Consider the following 17,471-nt stretch of genomic DNA (forward strand, 5'->3'; position numbering starts at 1 on the left):
AATTTGGTTCAAGACTATGAGCTTTGCCATAGAATAAGGTAGGCAACTTACAACCTACACACTTATTGGGGAAACTTAGCTTGAGATAGGTTATATTCTTGTCAAAGCAAGCAATTCATTTCGGCCACCAACGCAAGCCAAATTCATGCCCTTTCTTCTCTGGATCAATCTGAAAATACAATCTTCTTTTCAAGCTTCTACTAACATAATCCACTAAAGTTTCCTGTAATAGTACCACTGGTAATTTAACATTCGTGAGGTGTTATTTACTGTCGCAACAACTCTTTTTTGCAACAAGCAAAATAACCCAATTGGAAAGGTAACGCTTAACCAGAAAACGTGCACTGGAAATGAAAACCAACTCGTTTAGTTTTATGTATCTGAAGCATACGCAGCATACGCGACCATAAATACCAACTTCTAGTCTCTAGATCATTTAGAGAAACTTTGGCATCTTATTCAGAACATTATCAAGAAGCATAGCTTCCGTATTTTTATATGCAGCAGGTAGAATCAGAATCGAACTTGTTTCTTTGATTCAGATTGGCTTGCATATTTACAAAAATAAATATATAAATATGTCAAAGAAACATGTTAAGCTAATCTCGAGATGATCATAAAATTACAATTACAAAAACCAGCCCTAGCATGGGAGGTCTGTATGTGAAGAATGAAATGAATGTAATAGCCAGAACAAAAAGATCGTACACTTGCCGCCATCTAATTGGTCAACCACCCAAATACAATCATTGGAACATGTTAAGCTAACATTGAAATGGACATCGGATTACAAATTACAAAAACCAGCCCAAGCATGGTAAGGCCTGAGTGTGAAGAATGAAGTGATGAATTTAATAGCCAGAAACAATAAACCTTACACTTACAACCTATACCAATGAAGTGCCCTTAAATCAAGGATAAATAATCCAAAAAAAAAAATCGGCCCTGCAATTCCTTGGTCACTACCACCAAGGGAGCAAAAGAATCACATAATTTACCACTGTTAGGATCTTATCTAAACTTCATATTTCTTCGGTTGGCGCCACTGAGCTAGAGTTCTAGATAAAGAACTAATAATAGCAACCTTAGGTGTTGATCCATTCTTCCCAAGCAAATCTTTTCCTGCCAAATCTGTAATTTTAGGAACCAAATGTTTGTGTCTGTCGATCTGCAAAAAAGGGATCGATGATGGCCTCAATTATTATTATTATTATTATTATTATTATTATTATTATTATTATTATTATTATTATTCCATTGTTAATCACATGTTAACCAATTCAGACACCGGAAACGGGTTTGATTTTCTCCACTAGAATATCAACATAAACATGAGATACTACTCAACAGACAATGGGAGTTCAACTGAATATCAAAAAATCAATCAATCAATGAACCATGCCTCAATCCTAGGTTAGTTGCATTCTCTAAGCTAGATAACATAAATAAGTATGCCTTAATCCCAAGAAAAGAGTGGGTCGGCTGTATGAATCTTCATTGTCCACATCGCTCCACTTAAACTCATGTCAGTCCAATATTGTAAAAAAATAAAATTAATAATAAAAATAAAAGTATAGAATAATAAAAATAAAAAGTTTCAAATATAAAAACTAAAAAGTAAATATGTGAAAAGATGAGTATCTTAACCAGGCAATAGGTGTAGTAGTCTAACATAAGATAATGTCAAACCTATCTAGATACCCTTAGGTACCTCATGGGGGACATTATAATGTGAGACATTACATGACTCAACACCCTTCTCCACTTGTAACAGGATTTTGGAATTCACACGAATTTTTAATACATACTAGCGTGAGAATGAACTTACTAAAGATGAATTATAATACCATGTGAAAGATTCCAAGCACCTAACCTAAAACCTTAAAAGTAATGGTTGATAGTCCAACTCAAGACCTTTTAAACCCCTACAGATACCCTTATTACACCCAATATGGGATGTTATATAATTCAAGAAAAAGAAAATAAAATTGACTAAGTGGAAGTTTCTTTTTCCTGATCCTATAAAAATAAAAAGGACTATTTCCTTTTGGCGCAATAGAAAAAAATTTCTCTTTGCTGCATCTAGCTTTTCTTTTCCTTTTCTTTCAAGTAATTAACCAGAGGGATAAAGCAAATTCCGTATCCTAGACAAGCAGATGATATGAAAGAATATAATGCTTTGAGAAATCAGGTGTCTTAAGAAGGCGTACCTTGTATATCTTCCCATCCTTCAAATGATACCGGATACCAGACCAATTGATGGACTGAGAAAAATGAGAACGCATCGCAGACAGTGGGTATAAGAAATTATCTACCAGCATTGCAATGAATACCTGCTCGACAAAACATCAAAGTGATCAAAAGCTACAAAAAAAAAGGACCATACAGGGAATTCATACCCAATCTAGATCATTTTTTAAACCACCGTGGTCCATGATTTTTTTAAAGGTAAAAGTAAAACCACCTTGGTCCATGTTACTCCTCAATTCCAAACTAATTGGGCTTGACTATATGAATCCTCTTTTTTTTCAATATATAAAAATCAAATAAATATCTTAAGAAAAACATTTTAACTTCTCATGGTTGTCTGATTCATGTGAAAATGCATCCACTTTTTAATCTTATAATTGTTTGAAAGAATACGGTCAGCACAAATGTTGTAGTCAAAGAAGATCAGACCATAAAAAGAAAAGCTGGAAGAGGAAATGAACTGGTTCAGCCTGTGGGCAAAGTCATAATGGACTTACAAGGCACCAGTTATAAGAAGCAAGTGATAGTTGAGGTGCCTCGGGAGACAACATATTGCACAAGTGAACTTCAATTCTTGTCAAATTCCACATGGAAAGGAGCTCAATCAGGGTGCATATGGCAAGGCATCCAGCAAGTAACAACCCTAACAAAGTACAAAAAACATATGCAACTTAAAAGAGGATGAAATATGCAACCCAATAAGCAATAGCTAGAAAACATGTGACCAGTTCCCAAAAAAAAAAGTTACTGTAGCATAATCAGATTTTTCAAGAAAAATTAAGAGACATTTAACATTTCAAGAAGACCTCACAAATCCAGAAAATGAAAGTAGCAGAAATGAGTATGTTGAGGTGGATGTGCGGGCACACGAGGATGGATAAGATTAGGAATGACGATATAATACGGGAGAAGGGGGCTCCCATTGATGACAAGATGCGGAAAGCGAGGTTCAAATGGTTCGGGCATGTACAGAGGAGAAGCCCAGATGCACCAGCGAGGAGGTGTGAGCGGCTGGCTCTGGAAGGCCTGAGAAGAGGTAGGGGGCCTAAGAAGTATTGGGGACAGGTGATCAGGCAGCATATGGTGCGACTTCAGATTTGGACATGGCCCTTGATAGGAAGTTGTGGAGGTCGAATACTAAGTTTGTAGGTAGGGTCATAACTATGTGAGGCTAGTCTGATAGTATTTTTATCTTAGACTGCTAGTGGTTAATGTTATGTTCTCACTACTCTTTCATTTTATAGTGTCGGGCCTATTTACAGGTTAACGCTATTGTTTTCATCTATTTTCTGGCTTTTATGTTGCTGTTATTGTTCCCTTTGGTCTCTACTCCAAGGCTCGTTTTCTTGAGCCGGGGGTCTTTCGGAAACAGCCTCTCTACCCCCTCGGGGTAGGGGTAAGATTTGCGTACACACTGGGTCGTTGTTGTTGTTAACATTTCAAGAAGCATCACCCACCCCAAAAAAGATCTTGCAATTCCCAACTACTTGGAATTGCACAATGCCTAGATTCAAAATCAATATCAGCACGACAAAAAAAAACGATGCACATGACAAGGTTTCCAGCAAGAAACAGTTCTCCAGAAAAAACATTAATTATTTAAAGTGTGCCTAAAGCATTCTAGGTGTATTCACACAACCATAGTGTGCTCACCATTACATGTCAAGACTGTATCATCAGGAGAGTATCCTTTAAAGTAATATCTCAGTGCTGCTGCCACATGAATCCCAGCCATGAAGTATGGAGTTACAAAACCCCAAGACAGATAGCAGTGGGTTGTAAATAAAGCCCGATTCATGATCCAGTTAACCTTTGTTGTATATGACTCCAGTACAAACGTTTGCTTCCTCAAATAATTCCAGTACCTACACATAACCACAAGAAAGTACAAGGTGAGCCAACAACAATCAGTTATCATAATTTATCTCAATATTAAATCAAAGAGTTTGATCTATTTTTCACAGACCTAGGGAAGGTAAGATCGCTTGCAAGAGGATGTGGAAAGACTGCAACTGGTGGTGATGTAATAAGCCTCTTGTGTTCCTCTAGAAAAAATAACAAAAACATAATATTAAGAACCTAAAGCTTCCACGCCAAAAGCAAGGTTTTGCAAAGAACAAAGTAAGTAAAGTACTATGTCTCACAATTAGTCCCCAGAACATCCTAAAGCTAAATAAGAGGTATCAAAGTACAGTGATAAGTCGCTAAGAGGGTCATTATCGCATATATCCGGGAGAGATATATAATCACCCAAAATACCATATCAAAACAATTACTGCAACAAAAAATTCATACAACTACTTAAATTATGCATGTCCCCAGAAATTTCTTCCACTGTCAAGTATATCACTACATAAAGAGGAGAAATACAAAAGTTCAGAGGAGGAGGAGATCTTTGCATGTTTGTGGGTGAAGAGATGCATAGTATGGTCAATTCGTAAAAAGTAGATAGTTGCAGAATAAGACAAAAACTAGAAACTCTGTATCCTTGGAATTTGGCTCTCCCAACTACACCAAAGGGGGTTATGCACCAGCTGCATTCCCACTCTTGTGCAGTAACATTTAGGGGTGAGCAACTGGAGGTAAACTTTACCAGCTATAGCTGCTAGAGTCATGTCATCTGAGTAGCCACCATCTCGAAGCGCTGACACTACACCATGGCGGTTGGTTCGAAAATCGTCTGCATGCATCTGGAATTAAAAAGGTACAGAATATTTTGTAACGAGATGCAATATATAAGTAACAAGCTTGACAAGTAGGGAACATTGCTATACTCATGAAACATGGAACATATTCAATGGTAACAACTAACCATCATGCATCCTCCCCAGAGGAAGAATGTTTTTCCACCAGTAGCAAATCCCATGGAACATGGCTGTAAATAAATGACAATGAACCAATACGAAACAGAGTCAGCAAAGTGTTAAACAAAGTTAATATAGGACCTTTATAAAGCAAATGGATTTACACTAAAGACACACCAAGGACACACAGACACATCAGCCGGGGACACATCACCCGAAATCTTATAGGAAGCTTAAAAATTGTTAGAGTTAAAGGAGAAGATTCAAGTCAACCAGGAATCAGCATTTAAGAGCTGGAGTGCATTCCCTTTCCCATGTAAGATATAAAAACAAAACCAAAAAATGCCTCACAAAAAGTACCAATTCAGTGTGCAGTTAAAACAGGAGATCTAGTGCGTCCCTCACTCCATCTGATTTCAATTTACATTAATATAAGAAGAGTGCAAATTACATAATTTAAAGCAATCATCGAAAATTTGTGTAAGCAATAAAGTTTTAAATATAGCTTTATTTAAGATGAAAGAATATTATCGAAATATGAAAACTTCAACCAAGATGTCAAATTAAAAATCAATAGCAGAACACACAAAGTACGAGTCAACACCTTTCAATTAGTGAAACCAAATGACTATGACCAATATTTGATAGGCAAGCTTACTCAAAAATCTCCCGCCACATTGCAGAGATGATGCATTGGAAGTAGAAGCAAAAACCAAAAAGGAACTTGACAGACAACGTGCACAAATGAAAATAGAGATATGGGCATAAATGACATACCATGTGATACTCATAAATGCAGTAACTTCCCAAAGTTCCAGATGGTAAATCGAGAGGATATCCTGTTTGAATAAAGATCTGGCAAGCATACAGACAAAATATTACATTTCTCCAGTGTTATAGGTAAAATGAACATTTGATTAGTGAGCTGGCATACTGTGCCAAAGCATAAAGTTGCTTCAGGATTTAGAAGATATTACCGCTGAATTCTTTTCCATTTCAGTAGTAAGGGCTCCAATTGATCCAGGGTGCAATCTAACATCATCATCAAGGAATAAGACATACTTGGTGTCTTTATGCATTTTCTCCACCCCAACCTGCAAAAAGCACCATTATTCAGGTAAGGAACACCAGCGAAGCATAGTTCATTAAATAAACTATTTACAGCGACCACCTAAATAATGCATTTCGATTAACAGATGCCACATTCATTCCAGTCTAATCCCTCTTCTTCAAAATCCTTACACCCATCAGTTACATCGAGTGGGTTATATAAGCTCAAACAAGATCTGACTGCAATCTGACTCTTCTAAGGGACAATGGTTCAAATTGGTTTGTCCCCAAACAAAAAACTGAAGAAGCGTAATTTGGAAACTGGAGAGAGAGAGAGAGAGAGAGAGAGAGAGAGAGAGAGAGAGAGAGAGAGGAGGGGGGAGAATCAGAGAGAAATAGTATGGATTTCATGTGGGCAGATGACTTCTTTCTTTACTTTAGAAGTCTAGAGACAGTTGAAATAGAAAGAGAAATTCATGTACTCGCTTTGTGGCCTTCCCATCCATCAGTCTGTTATGCCTACCATTAAATGCTTTCAATTTTTCAAGAGTTTTCATACATTTCATGCTCACAGTAAAAAGCATAAGAAATTTAAGAGATATTTTGAATTATTTAAGCTGAAATTCAAGGAAATTCTCTTAATGATAATTTTACAGTATCCTCTCTTACTAACTCATGCACCAACAAGAAAAGCACAACATTAAACTCTGATAATACAAATTGCTCCATCTAGGAAAAGTAAAGAATGGTAAATCCTGTAACCATGCAATTCTAAAAGAGATACGCCTTGGTTTCTCTCATCAACATAAAGAAGACGGACTAAAAAAAGGAATCATGATACATACCAATTGATTGTGAATCTTCTGACTACAAGTTGTTGACAGGCCGGCTACAATAACTTTAGCATCAACATCCTGTGTGCAGAACACAAAACAAATGAAGAGTTTAAGAAGTGCAACACATACATGCAATGGGAGCATGAATAGGCACCCAGAATGATAAAAATTCTAACTACATGACATAGAAAATGCCATATCAAGGATATAATTGAGGTAAATACTTTCATCCTTCAAATAATAGTGAACATCTTTCTTTTTGGGTAAGGCATAAGATTTGTTAAACATCCCACATTGATGGAGGAAATGGATTGTTAAGCCCAAGGTTCACTTTCTTTACATGGTATTGGAGCCAACCCCATTCTTATTTTTGGTTTACCCGATATGGGGTCTCATGTTATGTTGTCAGCCCTACAGATATCCAGTCCTGGGCATGGGGGGTTAAGTTCCCAAGTTGGTGGAGGAAATGGGTTGTTATCTCCTTATATGATCTTGGGCAATCCTCACCTCTAGGGAGGTTTCATAAAATATGCATCGCTTAGGCAGCGTTATCGTGCATGTATAGGCATGTATTAGCATCCATGGGCTCTATGTTTAAGATAAAATTACAAAAGCTCACACTTTAATTTCACTTTGTGCCTTTCTTTTTTCTTTTTAATAATTTGCTTTTGTGCTCTTTTGTATGCCTTTTTCACAAATCTTAAACTTTATTTGCAAACATAAAAATTCTTTCATGCCTCTATTTTTTCCATTTCCAAATTTCTTAAATGTGACTATTAAACAGATTTTTCAGAAAGGTTAAGGGAAATAAAGATAAGAGAAGGGAAAGAAGTGAGTACTGATGATAGAACCAATGATGATGCAATGCAAATCAAAAGGCAAACATTAAACTAATAACTAATACTAACTCTTCAATTTAGAAATTCCCGTTTGCTCAACATAGAAAACAAATACCATGAGAAGTGTGCAATAAAATGATATAAGCAGATACCAACTTTTGAATGCAAAAGAAGGTCTAATACCACACCTTAAAATCTGCTAGCAATCGCTTCACAGCATGATAAGCAGGATCAGCGGTACTTTCAACCACAAAAAGGAACTCCAAAGGACCACCATAAAGAGAAGTGATCTGAGCCATTCACAAAGGGACATAAGCAGACCAAGCAGACTATAAATTATCTGGACTGTGTGTGAAAAAATGGTGCACTTAATTCAAAGTTTTTGTCATAGATCCAAACAACATGAATATGAATTAGATACAAAACGGAGAGCTAAAAGACACGACACTTTTTTTTGATGAAGTATAAAATTTTCATTAAGAAAGGGCAAAACATATACACATACAAGAAGTATACCAAAAAGTAGGAACGCCTCACTAAAAGACTAAATAACAAAACTATTAACATGTGACTATCCATTATGCTGTAATGCGGGCTTCTCAGAAGCAACAAGTAAGGTATTAGGCAGCAACCTGAGAATATTTTCAAGCAGGAAAAAGGCCATAAAGAAATTGTAGCATAAACAGAAGTCAAGTAACTCAGCTTAATTGAAAACTCAAAGACTCCCAGCCAAAAGGTTTCTTATCGTTTACCTGACTTCTCCAATTGTGTAGATTGTGCTCTCCAAACCCTTTTAAAGGCATTACAACTGAGACTGGGGGCAAGTTGACCTGATTTGAATGCTCAAGGTCATTGATATCCTTTGTAAGGAACGCAAAACTATTGCCACATCTCATACTATCCTTCATGCGTCGAATCTCCCTGCCCCTGCAAAAAGAAACCAAAGCTGCATGAAAATCACTAATTTCAGAATCCATTCATTACCTACGCCAATTATAACTTATCAGCAAGAAAAGTGTGCACCATAAACACTCAAAATAGATTATAAGATCTCATACCTTACATAAGCAGCTAAAGCCCATCCAAGAGCCAGTATTAAGCAGATTAAACATCCCTGCAGATATAGGTCGCATAAAATGCCCCAAAAAAAAAAAAATAGATAAAGAAACGAGACATAAAAGTACAAAAGTGTGAGTAATATAGTTATCTTAATATGCCAATTACGGATCAAATGATTACATCACACAATGAGAGAACACTGAGCAGTTTAGCAGATGAAAGAGATTTATTTATGTTAAACATATCACCAAACAGTGATTAGCTGAGAATCCATTAAAAGTAAATATATATAAAAAAAATAAAAATAAAAAGTTGAGAACCCATTAACAGACAACTGCAACTTTATACATATGTTTTGTTTGTCTTCAGGGACATCAAACCTTTTTATTCTCATCCAAACAAAGCGATATAGAAGACAACCTTAAAATAGATAGCTTATTTTATAGTAACCTTCAATAGATTGCTTTCATGCACTTTACAGTATAAGCCACCGTGACTTGACATAATTTAAACCGTTTCACTCAACAATCTGCACCCTAATAATTTCCCTTTTCCATTTGTTAAATTTCACACTGTAATAATTGCCTCCTGCAGTATGTTACTGTAGGTATCTGCTTTCTTGGTTTATCCATGTATCAGTCCTATTAAATTGAGCTATAAACACGAATGAGCTATTTTTTCAAATTCTTTCATTAATTTTTCACTAATCTGTGCAAAATGAATTTTTTTAAAAGCAACTTGTTGCGGTCATTCATAGAAAGGGCTTTAACAAAACTGCCTAGCACCAATGCAGACTTTCAGAATAGAAGGGAAAGAAATTTAACAAAAAAATGATAAGAGAAATTGTATCTACTGCTATGCATTGGATAAGATAAAAAGAGTGACGGCTCCGTCTAGCATCGACTAACATCCTTAATCTGTCAAAAGTATAAGTTTACAATGATTAGAGACTCCATTAGCTACAAATATTGAACCCCTTAGCCAATTAGGGCTTGAATAAATTCCACTAAGCTCAAAATTTACTGGTTTTAAATCACCATCACCGGCATCACACCATGAAACGCTTGAAGCGGCCAAAATGGAGCTTTAGTGGCCATCACTTTAAAATAAATGGAGTGTTCCACATGAATTTCATACTTGAAGCTTACAGATAGAGAGTGCACATAAACTGGAAATTCACTTTGTCAACAAGTCACTAATTCTAGAAAGAGCACTTTCAGGAATTAGGCCATGTAATGTCTTACACCTACTAATCCACTAGTCTAAAATGCCTGACTGATTTACGGACACAAGATGGTTCTGCCTTCTACATCATATAAAAAATCAAGTACTCTTTTTATCTTGGCAAAACTCCATGAACATAGATAAATCCAAGAATAGACAAGAATATGCTTGTGGCCTCTCAATAATTCTGATGCCTTACTTTACCCTTCAAAAAATGATGAAAAGAGAGGGATAAAGGAAAACTAAACTTAGCAAACATGTAGCAGTGTGCCCGGTCAAAAGTTAAGAAATAAACCTTAAAGGTGCTGATTTTGCTTTTTCAATCCAAATTCAAGTGTTTTCTCGCATAGTCAAGGGGGGCCTATGTGTGGAATTAGATAATGAGATAACTAATTTCTGCAGCACATAAATGACAATGAGCTTATCACCTTTTGGCTACACCCAAAATGCTTATAAGCCAAAATCACTTTTAGTTTGACAAAAAAATTTAATGTTAACCTTGATAAATATTGTAATTCTCAAAGTACCTTTTCCAAAGGAATCTCCTAGCTTTCTCTCCATTCCATATTTGTTGTTCATCTTTTTCCTTAATAAGATACTATGTATTTTAGTCAATCAACCAAAAGAATAGCTTACGAGCACTATTTTACCAAATACATCAAATGCTTATTATCAGTTTCAGCACTACTATCCAAACAAATACTGTTTATTTCTAAAATCAGTTCAGCACTTAAAAGTGCTTATCAGCTATTTACCATTAGCTAACCCAAACGGGCTCTACAGTGCATATTATCCCGTCCACCTCTGAAGCTTTACAGATCCTGCTAACGCGAACTAGAAATATTCAAAGTTTACACGTGAAAAATTTCAATGGCTCTCAATTCTGAAGTCTAAACACGGACATAAGAAGGAAAACTAACTAAAAAAAAAAAGATAGAAAAAAGAACTTCCAAACTGAACACGAATTGAAAATTCAAACTTTTGTAATTTTAGCCTTTTCCTCAGCATCATATTAGCAACCGAAGTTTTCATCAAAAAAAAAATATAATGAATCTTAAGGCACGTAATTATGAAATAAAATCAAAATTTTAGTCTAATCCTTAGATCTAAACCGTGCCTAATCCAAAACACATTCGATAAGCAATTTATTTCTCAATTTTCGAACAAAAATAAAACAGCTAATTAATCTAAAACGCATAAAGGAGCAGCGAATAAAACTAGCAGCTAATTTAATAAAACGTAAAACGAAGCAGCGAAAAACAATAAATACCTGGATCTGAATGAAAATCGCGAGGGGACTACACAATGCTCTGCTAGCAGAGAATAAAAACTCATCGAACGAATCAAGCGGCAACATTTTTATTTTTCTTTTTTTCAAAAATGTATGAGATATATAAATATATGTGTGTGTGTGTGTGTGTGTGTGTGGTGTTTGTTGCCTGTTTAAAATGGCGCGTGAGAAGTGAAATGTGCTAGGGCAATACAATGCAATGCCCTAGATTTGAGAGTAGAAATTTTGTATATTTCAGTAGTGTTCTCTCAGATCAACCACCATTGAAGGGGAAGAAGAGAGAGAAACACTACGAGAATGAAGAAAGAGAGAGAGAGAGAGAGAGAGAATGAGGGGAGAAATGAAAGGAGTAAAAAGGAGAGATCGTGAGAGACCGCGTAATTTTATATTTCGAAGGGGGGAAATTGGATTAGAGAGGAATATGCCTCCTTTGTCCTTATTTTATCATTGTTTAATATGCTGCAACGAGGTAGACAGGTTGTTTCCGATAGATTTTCTGTTCCCTCACTCCAAGAGCTTTCCATCTTATTCTTCAAGAGCTTTCCATCTTATTCTTGGTATGACTCGAACTCACAACTTTTGATTGAAAATGGAGGGTGCTCATCACTATAGCAACTCACTCTTATCAATGCTAGTGATAGGGAAAAAAATATCGAATTTATAATTTGAATGATTTAATGAATTTTCGTAATACAAAGTTGTGAAGGTTCTAACCAAACGGAGTCAAGAACTTTTATTATTCCAAAAAGTAAAAGAATCGTATAAATTGAAATAAGTAGATCGAGAATTTTGAGTCGCGAGTTTGTCAGAAACATCTTTACATTCACAAGATAGGAACAAAATGTATATACATATTATCTTTCTTACACTACATTTAAGAGATTACACTAAATTTATTGTTATTGTTGTTGCTGATTTTTTTTATATAAGTTTTATTTGCAAGTCTAGGAAAGTTTTTGCTCTGAGCTTTATCTCGACGAGCATTATTATGCTCTCTATGGGGTCGTTTGGTTGGGAAAATATTATTATATTATTAATTATTTTGAAATTAGTTATTTCGAAATTAGTTATTTCACCATCTGATAGTGATTAAAAAAAAATACTACAATCATGAAAGAACTCATCGCGAGATTAGTTATATTACGATTTTATCTCAATCAAACATGAGATAAATTTATCTTATATTTAATATTTAAATTAATTATTCTTTATCACTTCTACCAAACGATCCTAAGTGGATGGGGTTCTCGAGTAAGTTGCTCATTATTGTGTTGGCCCAACTCAACAAAAGTATTTGGTGAAGAGCATTATTTTGATGGAGAGAAAGTTTAGTTGACAAACTAATAATTGGAGATATTGAAGTGTTTTTCATGACATCCTCTAATGGTGCACTATTACTTTGAATTTTAAATTTATTGTCAGAAGCGAAGATTTAAAGCCCATGAGTTCTGAACTTGTCATACAACACATAGCTCGTCTTAGTTACTAAGTTAGCAATTTAATATTTATACATATTTGATACATTTCTCAATGCAAATACATGATGTAAACAAAAGTTATTAGGTTTGACTGAACTCGTACCTAATACTCTAGCTTCGCCGCTTATTCCAAAGACCTCCAATACTTCGTCATCTTCTTCCTGAAAATGTAAAATATGTTTCTGTTTGGCCAGATTTCCAAATTTTTTTGTCACATAATTGTCTAATTCCGGGCAATAAATTTTATGGGGTTGAATGTAATGGGTTATTCTTTGTTGGTGGTTATATGCAGGGAGTGACAATGTTGGATATTCCTGGCCGGGGGCAGATTTAGAGACGAAATTATGATGCAGCACACATTGGATGCAATATTCTATTCATGTGAAACACGTAGTTCCAAATAGTAAATGGACATTGGACCCCACCACCCTTTTATCCATTTTTATTTCTTATTCGATTTTCAAGATTTGGTCTTAATTTAGTCAAGTACTATAAGGAATCTCCAATAGTTCGAAAACCACTTTCCAGGATCTTAATTTAATAAAATTTATAAACCAAACCTTAATTTGAAAACTAATAATGTCATTATCGTTATTAGTTTGCACGCATCAAATTAAAGCATGAATATTAAAGCACATATTTAAATTATGAAGCTAATATTGATATCATTTGTATTATTGTATAATGGTTGAAATTTATCCATCATTGACTAGTTATAGGTCTTGAGTCTAAGCATGGGAAATTAATAGTTTCTTGGTATGGATCATTTTACTTCCTTTAGTCGGACTATCGGACACGAATTCAGATGAGTTAACTCGAAAGTGAAACAGATCGTTTTCTACCATTTATTCATCTTATTTTGGGAAAATTTAAATTTTGCATTTCTCACTACAATTCTTGCATTTATAATATGTCATTGCAAAGGAACTTCAAGGTTTGTTTGGATTGGAGTAAATGAGCTAGTTTTTCGGCTTTTACCGTAAAATTATTTTTTCCTATAAGGTAAGTAAATAAACTTTTATTTCAGGAACAGTTTATATCCTTAAAAAGAAGAACACGCGTTAAAGATACAAAATGCAAAAGGACCCAAATCTTTGGTAACAAAAAGAAGTAATTATAACAGCTTGAATACAAAAGGAAAGTGGTGGATCATGAAAATTGGAAAGTACAATATCCAACCAAAAACATGGGGAAAATGTCTCCTTCCATTTTTATGTGCATTTTCTACACGTCCATATTTAGACCATCAGAAGTTTTATAGTTTGAGTTTTCGTATAACTTGTGAGTTGTGACAAAGATTTTGAATTAAAAGAGAAAGTTTAATGTTTAACGCTGATTGTAAGAAATTTTACAATGTTAAATTATATTAAAACAATTATAGATAACAATTATGTGAGAAAAGTATTTGAATCAAATTATTATGATTTGAATTTTGGAGATGTAATAAAGTTACAAATTTAGAAATACACCAAACCGTTGTGTGTGGTTGAAAAAATAGTTTTCTTTGTCGCAAAAATAACTTTTACTCTTTTTGCAAATTTCGTTTACAAAGTTTTTTTTTTAAAAGTGCCTTTTTATTCACAAAACAAATAAAGTGTAAGCACGGCTATGAATTTAGCTTCTCCGGTAGCAGAATCTATAATAATATTAAGAATAAAGTAAAATAATAATGTTATAGAATGAGAGCTAATTTTAGCTTTTGTGTATAGAATGTTTCGTGTCATCCATTGGATACTAATTCTCTTATTTATAGCTCTATTTAGGGAGAAAAGATTCTCTGTAACGGTTACTCATTGAGTGCTATCTGATATCACTCCTTCAAATCTTTGTTATCGGTTCCTATGTCTTCGGAATTCATCCAGCACCGATCACATGCTTGTATTCGGTGCTAACTACTTTGTTAACTCACATCTTACTTGTCTTCAGTTTCACGTATGATCTCACTATTTGTCTAGTCTAGCTATCGCCAACCAGTTTTATCTCATACAACTATTTTTTTTCTTTTGTTACAATCTCTTTTTATAAACGAGTCACAATTTTATTGTCATTTTGGAAGAGAGTACATTTGAAGAAGGATGGTATACCCATTCCCTTCTTTACAGGATGTGAGAAGTATGTGTGAAGTGTTTCACCGTACTATATATTCGTGGTCACACTAAAAGTAGTAGCGTGAAGAATATTTATCCAAACGGCTTAGTTTAAGTCATTTGGTCCGTATCGATTGTTGGAATATGCGTTTAAATTCTTCCCCCACTGCCTTTTTTCTTTTCTTCTTCTTTTTGTTAAACTTGTTATTACAAACTTATTAACTACGCCAATAGAGTAGAGCCAATTCGTTTGGCGATTGGCATAGCTGTAGTTGTCAAATGGCTACTGATTTACTTATACAATTGGATCAAAATACTATACTGAGCAGTAGGCATCTAAATGTTAAAGCATATATATAAACTTTAGCTTGCACGCATCAAGTTATAGCATAAATGTTAAAGCACATATAAATTACAAAAGTTGATATTAATACCATATGTATAATGGTTGGAATTCATTCATCCTTAACTATTGAGGTCGTGAATTTTAGTACGAAAAGTAAATAGATTCTTGATATCGAGTATTTTACTCCTTTGAGTGGAACTAACGGATACGAATTCAGATTAGTAGACTCAGAAATGAAACATATCGTTTTCTACTATTTAGTCACCTTATCTTATAATTAAAAATTTTGCATTTCGCACTACATTTCTTACGATTTATAATATGTCATTGAAAAGGAACTTCAAGGTTTGTTTGGATCGGAGTAAATGAGCTACCTTATCGGCTTTTCCCGTAAAATCAACTTTTCATATAAGGTAACTAATAAATAAACTTTTATTTCAGGAATAATTTTGTTTTCTCAAAAAGGATGAATAATTATTGGTATAAAAAAGAACTAATTATAACAGCTTGAATATAAAGGGGAAGTGGTTGATCATGAAAACTGAAAAGTACAATATCCAACCAAAAACATGGGGGAAATGTTTCCTTCCATTTTAAGCCATTGGGTCCGTATAAAATTGATGGAATATGCGTCTAAATTCTTCCTCCACTGCCTTTTTTCTTTTTCTTCTTCTTTTTGTTAAACTTGGTACTACAAACCTATTAATTAAGCCAATAGAGTAGAGCCAATTCATTTGGCAATTGGCATACAACTGGCATAGCTGTAGTTGTCAAATAGCTACTGATTTGCGTATACAATTGGATCAAAATACTATACTGAGAAGTTGCATCTGACAATCATATATAACTAGCACAAAAAGTGGATCATATATTGTCGGCATAGGCGGAGCTAGAATTTGAAGTTATGAGTTCAGTATTCTAGTTCTTTTAAGTTATTAGATTCTACATTAAGAATTTGTACATATTTAATAGATTTCTTAAGATCACGGGTTTGAGCCGTGAAAACAGCATCTTGCAGAAATGCTAGGTAAAACTGCGTACTATAGACCCTTGTGATCCGGCTATTCTCCGAACCCCGCGCATAATGGAAGCTTGGTTTACTGAGCTGCCCTTATAACAAGTATAAGAATTGGACCAAGTTACTGAGTTCGGTCATCTACGCCCCTGATTTATCGGCCTAATAATTTAGTATTTGTCCGTCATATTAGTGTTTGTTTGGCTCTCATCATTTCCTGTGTACATTTCTAATATCTTATCACTCAATCAATCTTTGTCAGGCCATGTGGTTAAGTCTGAAAGGGAGGGGGCATTTATTGCAAGAGTTAATCTTTTTAATAGGGCAAAGTGGTTCAATTGAATATTTGAATCTCATTCATCAAAAATATAAAAATTATATTATGTAATTAGGATAAAAAGTAATTTGTGTTTATATATATAAATTGTTGAATCCTCGTGGTATAAGAAATAACTATAGTGCAAAAGTAAAAAGAGTTCAATAATTATTTTAGGTTGAGATTCAAATCTTAAAGGTGACGTTCTTGTATATTTAATTTGTTGTTGAGAATTTCCTTGTTTGAATTCCTGGTTTCATGCCCTATCCGCAATACATAAAACAATATATAAATTAATCCTAAATAACTTCATTATGGTAGAATACAAAACACAACAAGCAAGTATCATGATCGATATACCTAGCTAGACAATATCTTTTTTAGTCGTGCTTAGCACTTAGTTGATCATTGTACCTCTAAAAAGAAGGGTTAAAATCTAGCTACTAATATTTTATTGAAATTAAGTGTTTTTTTACTTATATTTAATACTCTGCGTTTTAAAAATACCGACATGAGATGAACCCTTAGCAGAATGGCTAGATCCGCCACTGTAATGTCAAGTCTTTTCCTTTCACATTCCTTTGGCGTATAAGATGAGTTTAAGTATAAAAGCAGAATACAATCATTTCTCATGTTATGTTTGCTGCACTGGCACAAAGCACTGGGGGCAGCCTGGAACAGCTATGTAGTTGCCAAGCTAGCAAGTTTGAGTTTAATTTCTTTCAATCACATCAAAGCATGTGCCGAGTGGCCTGGTGATAGAGAGAATTTGATCAATTTTAGATAATTCTTGTCATGATTGATGTTTTGTAATTCTGATTTCAGTGCTAACGTATAAATCCAATAAGCGCATGGAACACACACACACATATATAT

At 34.5% G+C, this 17,471-nt stretch overlaps 1 protein-coding gene across 4 annotated transcripts; it reads right to left on the reverse strand.

The window, feature by feature from the left end:
• Window positions 1-724: 724 nt before the first annotated feature.
• Window positions 725-11,713, reverse strand: LOC107810083 (uncharacterized). 4 transcript variants are annotated; one of them, XM_016634814.2, is made up of 15 exons: window positions 11,333-11,470; window positions 10,590-10,648; window positions 8,838-8,893; window positions 8,532-8,706; window positions 7,968-8,069; window positions 6,950-7,018; window positions 6,032-6,148; window positions 5,832-5,909; window positions 5,063-5,125; window positions 4,844-4,940; window positions 4,217-4,295; window positions 3,904-4,115; window positions 2,748-2,893; window positions 2,211-2,333; window positions 725-1,168 (listed from the first exon to the last, which is right to left on the reverse strand). In XM_016634814.2, the coding sequence occupies exons 4-15, from the start codon at window positions 8,685-8,687 to the stop codon at window positions 1,016-1,018; spliced, it is 1,395 nt and encodes a 464-aa protein (XP_016490300.1). In that variant the 5' UTR covers window positions 8,688-8,706; window positions 8,838-8,893; window positions 10,590-10,648; window positions 11,333-11,470; the 3' UTR covers window positions 725-1,015. The 4 variants fall into 4 exon arrangements, with proteins under 4 accessions (XP_016490300.1, XP_016490302.1, XP_016490298.1 ...); XM_016634816.2 differs by having other exon boundaries at window positions 8,532-8,725; XM_016634812.2 differs by lacking the exon at window positions 10,590-10,648 and having other exon boundaries at window positions 11,333-11,713.
• Between the last annotated feature and the right edge of the window lie 5,758 nt (window positions 11,714-17,471).

This window comes from Nicotiana tabacum, chromosome 21 (genome assembly GCF_000715075.1).
Source record: "Nicotiana tabacum cultivar K326 chromosome 21, ASM71507v2, whole genome shotgun sequence".
NCBI classification, from domain to species: Eukaryota; Viridiplantae; Streptophyta; class Magnoliopsida; order Solanales; family Solanaceae; genus Nicotiana; species Nicotiana tabacum.